Source organism: Salvia hispanica, chromosome 6 (assembly GCF_023119035.1).
Source record: "Salvia hispanica cultivar TCC Black 2014 chromosome 6, UniMelb_Shisp_WGS_1.0, whole genome shotgun sequence".
Taxonomy (NCBI): Eukaryota; Viridiplantae; Streptophyta; class Magnoliopsida; order Lamiales; family Lamiaceae; genus Salvia; species Salvia hispanica.
Window position 1 is genome coordinate 29,986,759 of NC_062970.1, and position 15,627 is coordinate 30,002,385.

Below are 15,627 nucleotides of genomic sequence, written 5' to 3' on the forward strand. Positions count from 1 at the left end.
TACTTCACTATATGCACAACATACATCACTATATACTCATTATACATTATAAAGCATGCATAATATACATCACTATAAGCACAATATACATACATCACTTAATATGTGTTCTTTTTATTGCTTACAAGCCCAACAGTATAATTGATATGCTTTATAGTGAAGTAAATATTGATTATAGTGTACTGTTTTCCATATCAATAAGTATATTGAGAGTACAGTGACGTATATTGTGCATATAGTGAAGTATATTCTGCATGCTTAGAGTGAAGTATACTCTAAGCATGTAACATTTCATTCTAAGCACATTTTATTTCACTGAAATTATAAAATTGTGCACTATAAGCATGCATCACAAAAACTTCACTCTAACCATGAAATACTTCACTCTGTGCACGTTTTACTTCACTGAAATGAAAAAACAGTGCACTATAAGCATGGATCACAAACACTTCACTCTAAGCATGAAATACTTCACTCTAAACACGTGTTTACTTCACTGAAATGAATAATCGGTGCACTATAAGCATGCATCACAAAAACTTCACTCTAATTATGAAATACTTCACTCTAAGCACGTTGTACTCCACTAAAATGAAAAAAACAGAGAACTATAAACATGCATCACAAACACCTCACTCTAACCATGGAATACTTCACTCTAAGTACGTTTTACTTCACTGAAATGAAAACAGAGCAATATAGCTTACAAGTCTTTAGTTCACTTATTACATGTTTTGGTTCATTTATAGTGAATATATACTTGCCGTGAAGTTGGAATATTATACATTGTAGTAATCTAATGTAGAGTGATGTAAAACTGCTCTATAGTTACAAACACGATCCTTAAAAAAAATTTGGTAAACATTTGAATATGCTCTATAGGAAAGTAAATATGCTTTATAGTGAAGTAAATATTGATTATAGTGAACTGTTTTCCATATCACTGAAGTATATTGTGTATATAATGAAATATATTATGCATATAGTGAAGTAAATAGGTACAACAGTGAAGTAAATAGTGAACAAGATATTAAAAGTAAAATAAGAACTGGCTATTGAATTTAAATGGAGTTTTCTACAATATTTCATGAACGTATGGAGTTTACAATCATTTTTTCCACATCTATATCCATGTTTTTCCCACATTCTTCATAATGCTTTGATGTTGTCAAGTTCTTCAATGACTCATGGTTGTTTCCGACAACATTAATGAGCTGCAATACTTCACTCTTAGTCTTTGGAGTATTCCCTTGCTTCTTGTAGATAATCCACATTTCCAATCTTGTTCCCACCTACCATAATAACATTCCATATGTCTCATCAAAAAAATTCCATAATCTTCTACATTTGATTTTGTTCTCCATGGCATTTTTAGCCTTTTTATGTTCACATCCTTTATTGATTTGCGTTGCATGTGATAACCCATTTTTGTCAAATAATCATAAAAATACATTCTCTGCAATGCATTATCATGAATATCAGAGGTAGTTCACTGTAAAGAGTATTCTAGTTCATTATAAACCTAATCACATGCATAACAAACACTTCACTCTAACCATAGAATACTTCACTTTAAGCTCATATTACTTCACTGAGATGAAAAAACAGATCACTAATAATATGCATCACAAACACTTCACTATAACCATGAAATAATTCACTCTAAGTACATTTTACTTCACTAAAATGATAAAACTGATCACTAATAACATGCATCACAAAACCTTCACTCGAACCATGAAATACTCCACTATGCGCACGTTTTACTTCCCAGAAATGAAAAAACAGTGCACTATAAGCATGGATCACAAACACTTCACTTTAACCATGAAATACTTCACTTTAAGCACATTTTATTTCACTAAGTTGAAAAAACAGATCACTCAATGACGGACCCAGGTGGGGTCGACCGACCCCACCGTCGTCCGTCGAGTGCTACCGGAAACTCCATTGATGGACCTCCGAGATCCGGCGCAACTCCACCTTCGACCCCATAGAGCTCCGTCTTAACCTCAAGCGGAGGATCTCCACTGCTTCACCCTTTAATTAGGTATTTGGGGACATAGAAAATGACAATGAAAAGAATAGAAGAGAGAGATAGAGTTCGACGGAGAGTTCAGACGAATTACAAGGAAGAAGACGTTTTAATTCTAAATTTGAAATTTGTACTTCAGCAATTAGCTAGGTTAATGAAATGGACCAAATAATCGGGCTTACTATTCAAATTAGTCGGCTCCTTTATCTAAAATATGATGGGAAGAATTACTTAGCTAAGATAGATAGATTAATTAAAGATAACTATATTATTTTATTTTTATTTAAGTCGTTGATTTATTTTCTAATTATTGATAAATATCAAAGTGATTATATTAAAAAAAATTAAATAATTTTTAAAAATATTTAAGTTAGAAAATAAATTAGAATAGTACTGTATTTAAATTATAAATAATTTTTGTAAATAATTATTTAAATAGCTTATTATTATATCAATTGTATTCGACCCCACGAGTTTCAACTCATGGGTCCGTCATTGAGATCACTAATAATATGAATCACAAACACTTCACTCTAACCATGAAATACTTCACTCTAAGCACATTTTACTTCACTGAGATGAAAAAACAGATCACTAATAACATGGATCACAAACACTTCACTCTAATCATGAAATACTTCACTTTAAGCACATTTTACTTCACTGAGTTAAAAAAATAGATCACTAATAACATGCATCACAAACACTTCACTCTAACCATGAAATACTTCACTCTAAGAACGTTTTACTTCACTGAAATGAAAAAACAGTGAACTATAAGCATGGATCACAATCACTTCTCTTTAACCATGAAATACTTCACTTTAAGCACATTTTATTTCACTGGGTTGAAAAACAGATCACTAATAACATGCATCACAAACACTTCACTCTAAACATGTTTTTGACTTCACTGAGATCACAAACACTTCACTCTAACCATGTAATACTTCACTTTAAGCACATTTTACTTCACTAAGATGAAAAAACAAATCACTAATAACATGGATCACAAACACTTCACTCTAACCATGAAATACTTCCCTCTAAGCACTTTTTACTTCACTGAGATGAAAAAATAGGTTACTAATAACATGCATCACAAACACTTCACTCTAACCATGAAATACTTCACTCTAAGCACATTTTACTTCACTGAAATGAAAAAACAGTGCACTGTAAGCATGGATCAAAAACACTTCACTTTAACCGGAATACTTCACTTTAAGCACGTTTTACTTCACTGAGATGAAAAAACTGATCTCTAATAACATGGATAAAAAAAACTTCACTCTAACCATGTAATACTTCCTCTAAGAACGTTTTTACTTCACTAAGATGAAAAATCAATATAGTCCATTCGTACACAACACTAATTCATCCACGTAGAATGAACCAAATCGAGAAACAGATGAAGTGAAAATTACAACAGACCTTCAGTTTTGTCCTCTTTTCATTAATTTCTACAGAGTGAACCAATAATTCACTCATTTTTTCATTAGTTTCTGCAGAAACAGATTTAGCAAATAGAAAACAAATGAATTTTTGAACCAGATTCAACAAATCAAGAACCTGGTCCAGCAAATTGATAACAAATAACAAAATATACAGAAATTTTAAAATAAAATGAAAAACAAATTCAACAAATAAAAAAATTACAAATTACCTTTAGTTTTCCCCTCTTCTTCGTGACTATCTTCCTTACTGTAGGAAAATATGAAAAATCGACTAAACCCTAGCAAGGGAATGAGGAAGAAAACGCAGAATTGAAGAGGATATCCCATCACATTGGAGAGAATTAGAGCGAGAATGAAATCTGGAAATGGGGAAGCAAATTGAACCTATTTCATTTAAACCATCGAAAAGTCTATTATGCCCCCGCATTCTTATAGGGAACCGAATCATTCACATAGTGAAGTAATTCTGCTTCAATTTTGAAAATCACATGACTAAATACCAGCCCTTGATTTTTTAATCTTGTGGCTGAGATTTATTCTCTAGTTATATACTTAATGGGCACTTGCCCTATATCACTACTCTATATAATAAAGTTTTAATTTTTCTCAATTGTCGCATCATTGTATATAAATTTTTTTAATGATATTCTAAAACAACATTACTTTTTATTTAAAAAATGAGCATTATCAATTTTTTTTTTCATACGAAACAACTAGAAAGATTAATAATTTAATATGAAAACTATCCAAAAGTTAACAAATTTTAAAGATAAGTGGTAATATAATAATTGCATGGATAAAACATAAAAATTTTAGATCATATGAAATAGAACAGTGGAATGAATGTAATTTCTACTTCCATTTTATTTGCCTAGTATTTGATCAAACCACAAAGGTTAAATGTAATTTCAATCCCAAAGTTTTATAAAATACTTATTTTATACTTGTTCTTTCACAATATAATCAAGTCGAATTAAATTTTCGGTGCAAGCCGTATGTGTAAATTATTAAGAAGCATAGCAAGCAGAACCTTATTTAAAATAAATAGAGTTGACAGAAAGAACAAATAAAACCAACAAGCGAGTTTCAATTGACATAATTCATATGAAGCCAAAGAATTCAAAAATTAGTTTTTTCACATTCAACTGCTGCACAAAAGCTATTTTCATGGAAGATGATGGGCAGTGGACAGGAGTGGATGCAGACACTCACAAATTAAAGTTCATGCTGACAAACAAGGCCATGATACTCAACTTATAGGCCCCTACAGCGAAATGTACACAAGTGGCTCCCGAATTGTGAGATCATGTCGACAAGCGCTCCATAGCCAGATACTGCTGCTACCTGGAAAGTAAGCAGAAACATATATGGGCAAGTGAGTAGATATAGGCTTAACCTGAGTAATCTAACACTACTTATCTTCATAAATTGATTCAATTTCAAAGGATACATAACTTACCCCTGAAGGGTGCAAAGAAACGGAAAATGCGGATGTTGGAGCACACTGGATCTGGGAAATAATGTCCCCATTCATGTTTATTCGTGTGAGTAATGGTTCTGCACCAACAGCTAGAATCTGAGGAAAGACATTGACGTAAGGCAGATGAATCCAAAGTAGTAAGCTAAAGATAAACTGAGAAACTTCCTAGAAATAGGACCGTTCAATGTTGAAGATACAATAGGGAACAGTACATCAAAATGCACAGACAACAGACCAAACATTATACAGTCACTAAAGATCATGCAGTGTCCATCCAATACCAGAAGGACATAAGGTAACAAAGAAAATTGAAATCTAACTTTATTCACAAGGATTGTCATAATTTGAGAAACTTATTTGATTTCTGCCTGCAGAAAAGTTAAAAACAGGTGGGTTGTGTATCACTCTAAGTTTCTATATAAATGAACTACAACCACAAATAACAATCATCAACATATCAAGAAATAGCATGACAATTAAGAGATCTGTGCTGTCACTAAGTAGATAGCTAGAATATGAACTTCGGACTCTGGATCACGAACTATGAGCTATCATTGAAGAGAAAGAGTGGGTAAAATAGCACGAAGATTTACAAGACCTCACATGATTCTCATCAAATAGAGCATCTTGGACAGAAGCCTGAGTTCTAGCAACAGAAACGCATTCACGGGCAGGAAGATTCCAAAGTGATAAAGACTGGCCCTTTCCACAAACCTGCAAACACACAGATATAGGAGACACATATAATGATACTATGATAGGAGAAAAAGGAGGGAGAGGGAGAGGGAAGAGGTGTCATTTATAATCCGTGTTGCTCCTGCATTCACCAGCACAGTTTCAGAAATGTTTTAAAACTACAAGCTAAACAAAAAGAATGTCTCATTGGTAATCCCTACTGCAATTAAAATAACCTCAATAACTGATTCTTTATGGAAATGCTTTCAAATTATTTGGCCACAGCTAAATAAAGGTCACGACTACAAAAAACTGGTTATATATAGATGTTTTTAGTATTATAAATAAAATTGCATTCTCTATAGATCTTATAAACATATGTACATAATTGCATGATTCAATAATGTGCTTCACTGCATGATCAAATGCAGCAGTCTGAGAAAAGAAGACATAAGAACACAGTGCATTCAGCCACTCTTACCATCCAACTCTCACTAGAATCAAGAGCAATACAGCTGACACATGGAAAAGAAGCCCCTGTCCCTTCTTTTTCTGGATTGATTACTTGTATACACTTCCCACTTTTGCAATCTACATAATGTCAAATCACTTGATAAATAAATTGAGAACAACATGATCCCAGCTAAAAAACATAACTCTCAAGTACGCAGGGAGTTATAACATACCCCATATGCGTGCTGTGCCATCTTCTGAACCAGTAATAATCTGAATTTCAAAAGGATGAAAGAATAATCAGAACTTAATTAATGAATTTCAAAGAACACTTTGAAATTAAAGGAGCTTCCCTTCCTGCTCCAGTCAATTTTATTTTGAATATCCATCTTAAGCATCTTAGTTCAACCCGTGAGCCACTAGCAGCCTAGCACTATATACTTCAAAACTTTTCCACTAACTACATTTTCTTGAACAGTTAATCTAGAACTCCAATATAATCTCTTCGTTTTCTCTCATATTCTTATCTATTCTTTTATTTTATATAGAAGGTTGGGGGCGAGTGTTCCTCTTATAATCATTTGAATTTTATGAAACACCATTATATTACCAACTGGAAGCAGTTAGTTTCCATCTGTAAGGAATATTCTAGAATGGCGAGTTGATATCAGATCAGAATGAAAAAGAAAGAGAGGTAGCAAGAAAGAAGGGAAAGGAGATCTGAAACCAATCTATCAAGGATTAAACCTTATGGTGGCAAAAGTTCAATATAAAAGTGTAGCAATCAAACAAGTGCAAAATCTGACCTGACTACTCGACTCGCACGAAACAATGCAATGTAGATAGTTCAAATGCCCTTTAAAAACCATCTTGACCTGGGACTTCTCCTGATTCACAAGCAGAAGTTATGTCTTTCAAGTTTATTTCTATAAAAATAATAAAACTGTTACACATAAATAGCCTCAAGAAAATTTGTACCATATCCCAACAATATGCACAAGAATCACCAGCAGCTGCATATATAGATCCACTCTACAACCAGTGAGAAATGTCTTCAAAATCAATATAACGTGATGGTAATATCTAGGACAGAAGTATCTTGGGAGTTAAAAGGCTGAAGTAGTTTCAGTTCTCATTTGTATAAAACAATACTAGCAAACATTTTACAATAAATATATAAACCAAACTTTTCAGCAAAATAGCAAATTAGGTTTTCAAGATTGAATTTAATGCTTTTGCAGTAAACCAGTGGTTTACAATAAATATAAACCAGTGAGAAATGTCTTCAAATTAGTGGAAGTTAGAAGTAACTAATTTCTCAAAGAATCTGAAATAATATGTACGGGCAACCACAAAACCAAAGTAACAGAACAAATTAGTATCCCCGAATTATGACTGGCACTTCCTTCTGTTGTCTTCTCATAAAGGGATAGAACCACACAATCACAAATATATAAATAAAAAACCTAATCATGTCATGGCAGTGTACTTAATACGCATGCCACATTCAAGCTACATAAGCAGTTTAGAAAGCAGGAAGCATAATCAAACCTGAGAGTTCACTGCAATGGCATTATTTTCCGGAATAGGAGAACGAGCACCCCAAGGACCTCTGCAAGTGAGCAAAGTAACACAAGGAAATTATTGATAAATAAACATGAAAATTCGAAACGACAAAAACTTAAAGATAAAAAAAGGAATATAAAGAAAAATAATAGTAATACTCTAGAATTTGCACAAGTTCTAATATACAGACACAATGGGCGAAAATAGATGGCCAGGGCAGTTGGAAATTCAAAAAGAAAAAGTGACAACCACATAGCCAATCTAAGTTGAAGTACTTTTTTAACCCAAACTTAAGTCAAGTGTTTAATACTCCATTTTTTGTAGTATATAACAATAACCTTTTGGAACAGGTCGGGGTTATACAGGTTTATTTCGATTACCAGGTTAGTTAGCTAGCATGAAATAGTAATAAAAAAAATAGGTGAAAGGAATACTTTCCAAAACTTAGTGAAAAGTGATTTTTTTACTATACCTTAGGCTATGGCCTTTGGGTGCTAGGTCTCTAAGCAGATAGCGAGAAGAATAAGAAAAGCCATATCATTCTATGGCAAGATTAGACAAATTCAAGGAGAGTAAACGGGGAAAGCGGTACTTCTTGAAGAACCCAATGCATCAAAACAATTCCCAAAGCGCATATGCATCCAATATTAACATGCGACTGTACTAATTGATGAAAGTTCATTGGAAACAAAATGCAAAAAACATTTGTAAAATAGAAGAAGGCTTCCCAGAAAAATTTTGACACATTAGAAGTTAATTTTAAAATCAGATAACTAACTTATGTTGAGGATTCACCAAGTCAAGTACTGGCTTCATCTTGGCTCCTGCAAAATAAATGCATAATCATTTAAAAATGAGATGATACCCAAGGTGTTGAGCAAAGAGGCAAAAGGTATATGTGGTATAATAATTTTGTGGTAAGGGGTCAATATATGCAGGAAACATCGATATAAAAGAAAATTACCTTGCTCAGATTCCTCGCTTTCTAAAATTTCTTTCCATTTCCAGCCTCGAATTCGACCATCATCACCACAACTATATAAAAGCACAAATTCAAAAGATCATCTTGAATTATAGTAACATTATACAGATATTGAAAGGACAAAACGATCCACAGGATACAAGCATTCATACAAAAACTATGTATAGACTATAGCCAAACACAACTTCAAACGTGTTGTCGAAAGAGGAATAAACACCTCAGCAACAAAGAATCATCGTAAAATTTAACATCATAAGCTGGTCCATCGTGCCCTCGAATCACAAACTCTGGCTCCGCAGCTAACCAACTTCACACAAAACAAGAGTCAATATCGTATAAAAGTATCCAACGCGCATAAACAATCAACAAAGGTCATGATCACCAGATAAATCCGACTCACTTTTGATTCCTGGAGCTTCCGCAGCCCATCTCCTAAATGACCAAAAATTGTCAGAAAGAAACTTAATTGAATAGTTAACAAACCACGAGGCGTGGAGAAAGAAGAATGTGAATTACGAGGCAGGCGGAAATGGAGTACGCGGCGATTGAGCCATCGCTAGAGGCGGCGACGAGATGGTCAGAATTGGGATTGGGATTAGGGTTTGGAGCGTATGCGGTCCGGAAAACGGTGCGAGAAAGAGTCTCTCTCTCTTGCAAAATGGCGTCTCTGTAAAAATCTTCCTCCCAGTTTCTGCAATCCATATGGATTTGGTGTTCTACTCCCAATCCCATCTCATCTATCTTCCTAAATTTTCTGCTTGTTGCACTGCCGAAATGTTCAGACGGAGAAAATGGCGCGCTCTGTTCTTTACATTTTTCATATTAGTCAAAATATATACTCTACTTACTATAATAAAATAAATAGTTAGTAATTGAATAGAGAATAAATAAAAGAATTTAAATAGGAGTATATTATTTTTTAAGATAGTGAAGAAATTAATGTGACACAACCTCGTATTTATTTTTCTTAGTTTTAGTTTTTGTTACATAGTTGTGATTTAGTACTATTATTATTGATATTGCTATGATATTATTATAAAAATTGCAAATTTGAAACTAATAATAACAGAAAAATTTGGTGATGATATGACGCATAATTTACTAAACATATGAATTCATGCTTAGTCACCCATCCACAATATTCGCATACACATTCAGTCAGAGAGTTAGGAAGATGTTATTCAAGTTCAAAATTTAAAAATTTCAGCTGTACAACACAATTTTAAGACAAGATTTGACAATATAATGAACATTATCATCTTCTGTTTCAAAACTAATTAATTTTTCCATCAAAGTTGATATACAATTCTTTCCCTCATTGTAAATCAAATCCCAAAACCAAATTTTATCTTTCTGATTTAATCATTTAATAAGCTCCAATACGAGCTTGAAGAATCTTTTCATTTCTGGTAAATGAATTTAAGTTATAGTACAACAATTGCACGCATACTTCGTCTACAAAAATACAACTACTGCTTAGTTATTTACACATTTCTGAAATAAGTTATCGATATTTCTCTACTGTAGATAGATCCTATGCCATCAGAACAATTTCGCCTCGCATACCTGCCAGCATGAAGAGAGAAGTGCATTATGATCATAGAACCACATACAAGAAGAGATATATTGCACTTTAGTACTCCTGAAAAAGAGATGAGAAGAAAGTAGAGTTGGGTGCTCATAATACTTTGGTCGTGACAATCTGTAGCGAACTGGAGGAGTGATTCCATGTCCTCAGCCATCATGGTAACCCTTTCCGCCTCTTTCACTGCTTCAGCAGCAACAAATGATTTGTTTTCAGCTTCTGCGATTTCATAAGCAGCAGACACAGCTGCTTCCTCGACTGTATTGACTAGATAACCAATGCTCTGGACTTGTCTGGGCTGCAGTTCTCTCGGTCTTGCTATGGGGATTCTTGTGTCTAGCTCTGTTTTACTTTTGATTCTGTAGCAATTATTCTGAACCTGAGATTGACGCAATATTAAGACGTTCAGGTTCTGATATCCCAAATTAACTTGGTAATCTAACAAGGAAAGACTCTGTATAGTAACTGTAACAAGGAAAGACACTGATAGTATTGAGGAAGTGGTTGACTTAGTTTAGTTGACACAAATTTGGGAAAGAAGTTTATGAATCTCATACGAACAGTGAACTAAATTCAATCTTTCTTATTATCAAAGAAGCTAAGGTAAATCTCAAGTAGCCCATGAGAAAAAAAGTCAAGCAAATGATGTCATCATCATTTATAACTTATTCATCAGCTACCACTCCATTGGACATTAATGCTTCAACTCACTGAGGCCAGAGTCAAGTTTCATAAGCATAACTAATTAGTAAAATCACAACATAGTCCGATAATTTAAAATATATGTCATGGGAAGTTTAGTGAAGATAAACCAAGCATACTACAAAATCTTAAAAGAAATATCAAGAACTTCATTTCATTTGATAATGAAAGGCTAAAGATTAAACCTTTCACCAGCACCATGAATCCATTAGACATTGCAAAGAGCCCAAAAAAATGTGGCCATTTTTTCTTTAGTCATAGAAGGTAGAAGGTTGATGTCCATGCCAAATATTAACTACTCCAAAAACAACTCATTTATTCACATAGGAGTGAAAATTTAGTGATAGCTACATCAACAGAACGAAAGAAATTAGATACACCTACAATTATCCACAGGCAGAATCAAATCTCAGGGAAAGAAGAGTTAGGAAGAGGTGTATGAACAAGAGATAGAATACCAGCTAAGAAGCATTAGTTCGAGCATAAATCTTGAACTCTAGCACTCTGTAACATCAATAAAAACCAACCAAAGTTACAAACTACAAAAATACCTTTTCAAGTTTATCTTGCTGCACAAGCCTCCTCAATCTAGAACTCAGTGCCCTCTTGAAATTTTGTGGTACTTCCTGCCTTTGCTGCAAGGTAGGCCAGACATAAACAATTGTCATCTCAAGTTTAGATGTATAGTCTAAAATGCCAAAGAAGAAAATTTATTTGATTATATAAGTTGGTCTTTAGGTCAAAAAAACTATAACAAATGTTTGGTCTACTATTAAAAGTAAGCTCCTTCCAACCAATTCATGAAGACATTAGTTAAAGCGTTTGGAAAATTATAGCGTAAAAAGGGCAACTCAGGCATATGAACTGTCTTCTATAAAGGTAAACAATAAACATCAGTTGTTGCTAACGCAAACGAAAAAAAATCAGGAAGATTTCAGAGAAAAAATTAAGAGATAGAGATCTAATCACGCCTACTTCTGCATTAAATTTAAGCATAGAGAAGAGAAACTGAAAGGGAAACCAATCTAATGCTATACAACATGAGGTCTGCTATTAGGCCAAGGAATCACATTTGAGACAAAGTGCAGATATAAAATCAAGGCTATCAGCATTTCCAAAGAGCATGCCAAAAGATATCATTTAAATGTTAAACCTAATTCATACACTTGTATCAGCAATCAGACATAACTGTCCTCTATCACATGTTCTACTTCTTGAGAAATTTTCAGCAACAATATGCACTCTGAAACTGCAACTTGCTGCACTTTTAATCAAGCATTAACTGAACTATGGATGCCCTACTACATTTCAAGAAAAGAACTTCCCATTTGGAGATCCTTAGAAAGTACAATTTCAAGCAGATAATACTTGCAACCAGTTTTAGTAACACTGGCACATGACATAGAAATCATCAAGATGACATTAGAGACCAACCTCAATATAATTAGCGATTGCACCAGAATCTGAACCATTTGGCTCTTGAAGAGTAGACAATGCTTCAAATATCATTGAATTATACCTGAGAATAAATGTAATTATTCATTAAACTGAGAACATATCAAAGGCAATAATACTGCTGCTTCAGCCTAGACTAGCTGTCCCCGGTGATGCATTGTCCTGCCATGGACTTCTCACAGTCTTTTGAGCTACCATGTTGTAAGCAAACAGAAGTACTGTGGCCATTGCAATAAACTTTATTAGTTGGGAAAGTTTAATACTTAATCGCCCTCGGGACTCTCTCACGCCAACCTAGGAACAAGACCAACACTCCTGAGCACATCTCAGTTGTATTGCCTGATGCCAACCAAGATAGATAATCACATAAAAAGTATCTCAGAACTAGTCCAGAAACAGGTCATTAATATGTCCGAAACTCAAGGTTAACCAGATCACCATAGATCAAGGTCAGTGTAATAATTGTTGAGAAAAGAATAGCAGTACATTACTTGGAAGCATTATTTCCATCAGGTAAGGGCCTTGAAGAATCTAACATGACTACATCAGTTGACGCATCCTGACAAGATGGAACAGATGCAGTGGTCTGTGCAATGAGGAGTGAAGTCGCAGGGGCTTCAGCAGGATTCGCCTTTGTTTTTGGTGTCTTTGATTTATCTCTTGGCCCTTGGCCGTTGGCTACACTCAAGTTCCGCCATTTATCCTGCATAAGCAACCCACACATCAACCCCAATACTAAAATCAAAATAGTCGCAAAGTATCTGTAAATTCATAAAAGCTCTTTTTGTACATAAGCATGTGGATTAGCAAACGCACATACTATCACGGAATGAGTATGTAAACCATTGATAAAATACTTTACGTTTAGGTTGTGGTGCAAGTAATACCCAAACAAAGTTTTGTCCTTCACTTAAAAAATGACAGAATTCTTCTCCAGATGGAACCGGAAGGAAGACCTAAATACAAAAGTTAGGTTAATTTACAGTCTATACATGCCCTCGGCAGCACTTGCATAAAACAACCGTGTTAATCTACTCTCAATAGGATAGAAATTGAATGCATTCTGACGAAAAACTGAGATGGAGCCTATGAACTATGATAAAGCGAATCTTCATTCGTATACTAAACTCCAAATATTCCATAATTTCACCAATTATTCTTCCATGAAAGTGGCAAGCACCAATAGACGCAGTTGGGGAAAATAAAAACATGTGAGCGACCGCCAGAAACAGTCAACTGAAAGTAAAGCTAAGTAAGTGTAGATTGATAGGTACCTTGAGGTCAATGTTGGAGCGAGAGAAGAGGAGGTGGTTGAATTCGGGGTCTCGCTGAATATTTTTCCACTTTCCGGCGCCGTGCTTGGCGATCCCGGCGCGCAGAGCTTCCTCCTCTTCGGAGGTCCACTTCTGCTTTGGATTGCCCATTCGATTGTCCCCGAGCTCAACGGCAAAGAACGGATGTGGGTTGCGGCGGCGCTGCTAGCAGTGATAAGGTGTGGCCGCCTCCGAAATGTAGAAGCTTTTTGCCCAAATTTGAAACACTCTGTTTTCTCATTCCTTTTACTAACGTCAAATGGGAAATTTTCTATATCACACCCGGCTTGGAATATTTCATTTTTTATTTTATTTTTTTCGATATGACTCAAATCATCTTGGCGGCGAGCCAAGATTATCATAAATTCCAAACCAAAACAAGGTGAAATAGGAATATTTCGATACGATACCTTTGGTCGGAATATTCAAATTTTATTTTTCGATACATAAAAGACTCAAATCATTTCGGCGAGCGGTCAGACTACCACAAATTCCAAACCAAAACAAGGTGAAATAGGAATATTTCGATATGACACCTTTAGTCGGAATATTTTAATTTTAACTTTTTCAATATATAAAAGACTGAAATCATCTCAGTGAGCGGTTAGATTACCACAAATTCCAAATCAAAACATGGTGAAATATAATATGAATATTTATTCGTCAATCAGTAATGTTACAAAAATACTACTACTTGATTCATAAATCTACCACCTATTATTTGTTTTTTTTTCATAATTTTTAAAATTGGCACCAATTTCCAATGCAAATCAATTTCCAAGTTTTAATCCATATTATACTCCATTTTTTTTACATTCATTTATGTCGCCCGTAATTGTAAAAAACAGTGTATCAAATTCCGAAAGTCCATATTGGCTATAGCTATCCAATTTTTTCACCCCAATACTGTCCTTATTCTAAACACTGGAGTTGCTTTTTTTGGTGTTTTCTATAAACCACACGAGATATATACCACCACTACTACTACTATTTTAAATAAATAAATATAGGTTTGTTATTCTTTACTAAATTTAATAAGTTCGTAGTTACTATTAAAAGCTTATAAATTTTGGCTCCCAGAGTCTGAATTTTATTACTAGCACTTAATTCTTTTACTAATTTCTAGCTTGCCGCGTCCAGAGCCTTTGTCCTAGCGGCAAGTAACTTAGACATCAATGTATGATGTGCTGAGTTCGAGCTCTCTTGACCTCAGTTGTAGAGACCTCAGTTGTAATTTCCTTCTTTTTAGGAGTTTATATATAAGAAAGAAGTTTATATATAATATTCTCCTTCATATAAGGGTTAATTTAAAAAAAAAAAAAAAAAAATACTCCCTCCGTCCCAAATGGGTCGACCCAATATTCCATTTCGGGCCGTCCCATATAATTTGTCTCACTTCACTTTTACCATTTTTAGTAGTGAACCTCATATTCCACTAACTCATTCCTACTTACATTTTATTATAAAAATAATACTTTAAAAATAGGACTCAAATTTCACCAATTTTTTCAACTCACATTCCATTAGATTTCTTAAAATTCGTGCCCGATCAAAGTGTCCCAAATTATCTAGGACGGAGGCCGTCATTTCTAGCTTGCCGGCAATTTTGACATTTTTGTAATGATTGCCTGCCAATTTGACAATGTAATTCTCAATATTAACATTTTTTTAATTGACAAGACTTGATCTTGATGTTGCAATTATTGGCTTCTATGCCGACAGATTAATGAGAGCTCAATTGCACAAACATTGAACGTCCAATTTGTTATGCAGTTGTGGGATTAAAATCTTGTTGCCTATATAACCTATCATTACACTAATCTCTTACTCTTTTAGACCTCAATTTAAAATACATGAAAATTAATACTACTTCGATGTGTTTGTGTAGAACAGGATTTATGAGAATTGGATGTTATAGACCTCA

The 15,627-nt window shown here is 34.1% G+C and overlaps 2 protein-coding genes across 8 annotated transcripts in view; both read right to left on the minus strand.

The window, feature by feature from the left end:
• LOC125192599 (THO complex subunit 6-like) overlaps positions 1-9,452 on the minus strand; it is a 10,267-nt gene extending 815 nt beyond the window's left edge. For 2 of the 6 annotated variants that reach the window (XM_048090224.1, XM_048090225.1), the window contains exons 1-12: positions 9,165-9,452; positions 9,049-9,080; positions 8,866-8,955; positions 8,631-8,701; positions 8,445-8,490; positions 7,652-7,712; positions 7,079-7,132; positions 6,907-6,987; positions 6,334-6,373; positions 6,129-6,238; positions 5,576-5,686; positions 5,003-5,068 (exon numbers count right to left, since the gene is read on the minus strand). In XM_048090224.1, coding sequence (XP_047946181.1) covers positions 5,003-5,068; positions 5,576-5,686; positions 6,129-6,238; positions 6,334-6,373; positions 6,907-6,987; positions 7,079-7,132; positions 7,652-7,712; positions 8,445-8,490; positions 8,631-8,701; positions 8,866-8,955; positions 9,049-9,080; positions 9,165-9,380 — 978 coding nt within the window. In that variant the 5' untranslated portion in view covers positions 9,381-9,452. Of the gene's footprint in view, positions 1-4,559; positions 4,837-4,946; positions 5,069-5,570; positions 5,687-6,128; positions 6,239-6,333; positions 6,374-6,906; positions 6,988-7,078; positions 7,133-7,651; positions 7,713-8,444; positions 8,491-8,630; positions 8,702-8,865; positions 8,956-9,048; positions 9,081-9,164 lie in introns of those variants that run through there. The other 4 variants (XM_048090223.1, XM_048090227.1, XM_048090226.1 and 1 more) reach the window with 4 other exon arrangements.
• A 578-nt stretch (positions 9,453-10,030) lies between these two features.
• Positions 10,031-14,026, minus strand: LOC125196188 (telomere repeat-binding factor 4-like). Of its 2 annotated transcripts, XM_048094597.1 has the most exons (7): positions 13,665-14,026; positions 13,278-13,346; positions 12,882-13,093; positions 12,370-12,454; positions 11,487-11,570; positions 10,336-10,612; positions 10,031-10,214 (listed from the first exon to the last, which is right to left on the minus strand). In XM_048094597.1, exons 1-7 carry the CDS (start codon positions 13,812-13,814, stop codon positions 10,183-10,185), a joined length of 909 nt encoding a protein of 302 aa, XP_047950554.1. In that variant the 5' UTR covers positions 13,815-14,026; the 3' UTR covers positions 10,031-10,182. The 2 variants fall into 2 exon arrangements, with proteins under 2 accessions (XP_047950554.1, XP_047950555.1); XM_048094598.1 differs by lacking the exon at positions 13,278-13,346 and having other exon boundaries at positions 13,665-14,015.
• Positions 14,027-15,627: the final 1,601 nt, after the last annotated feature.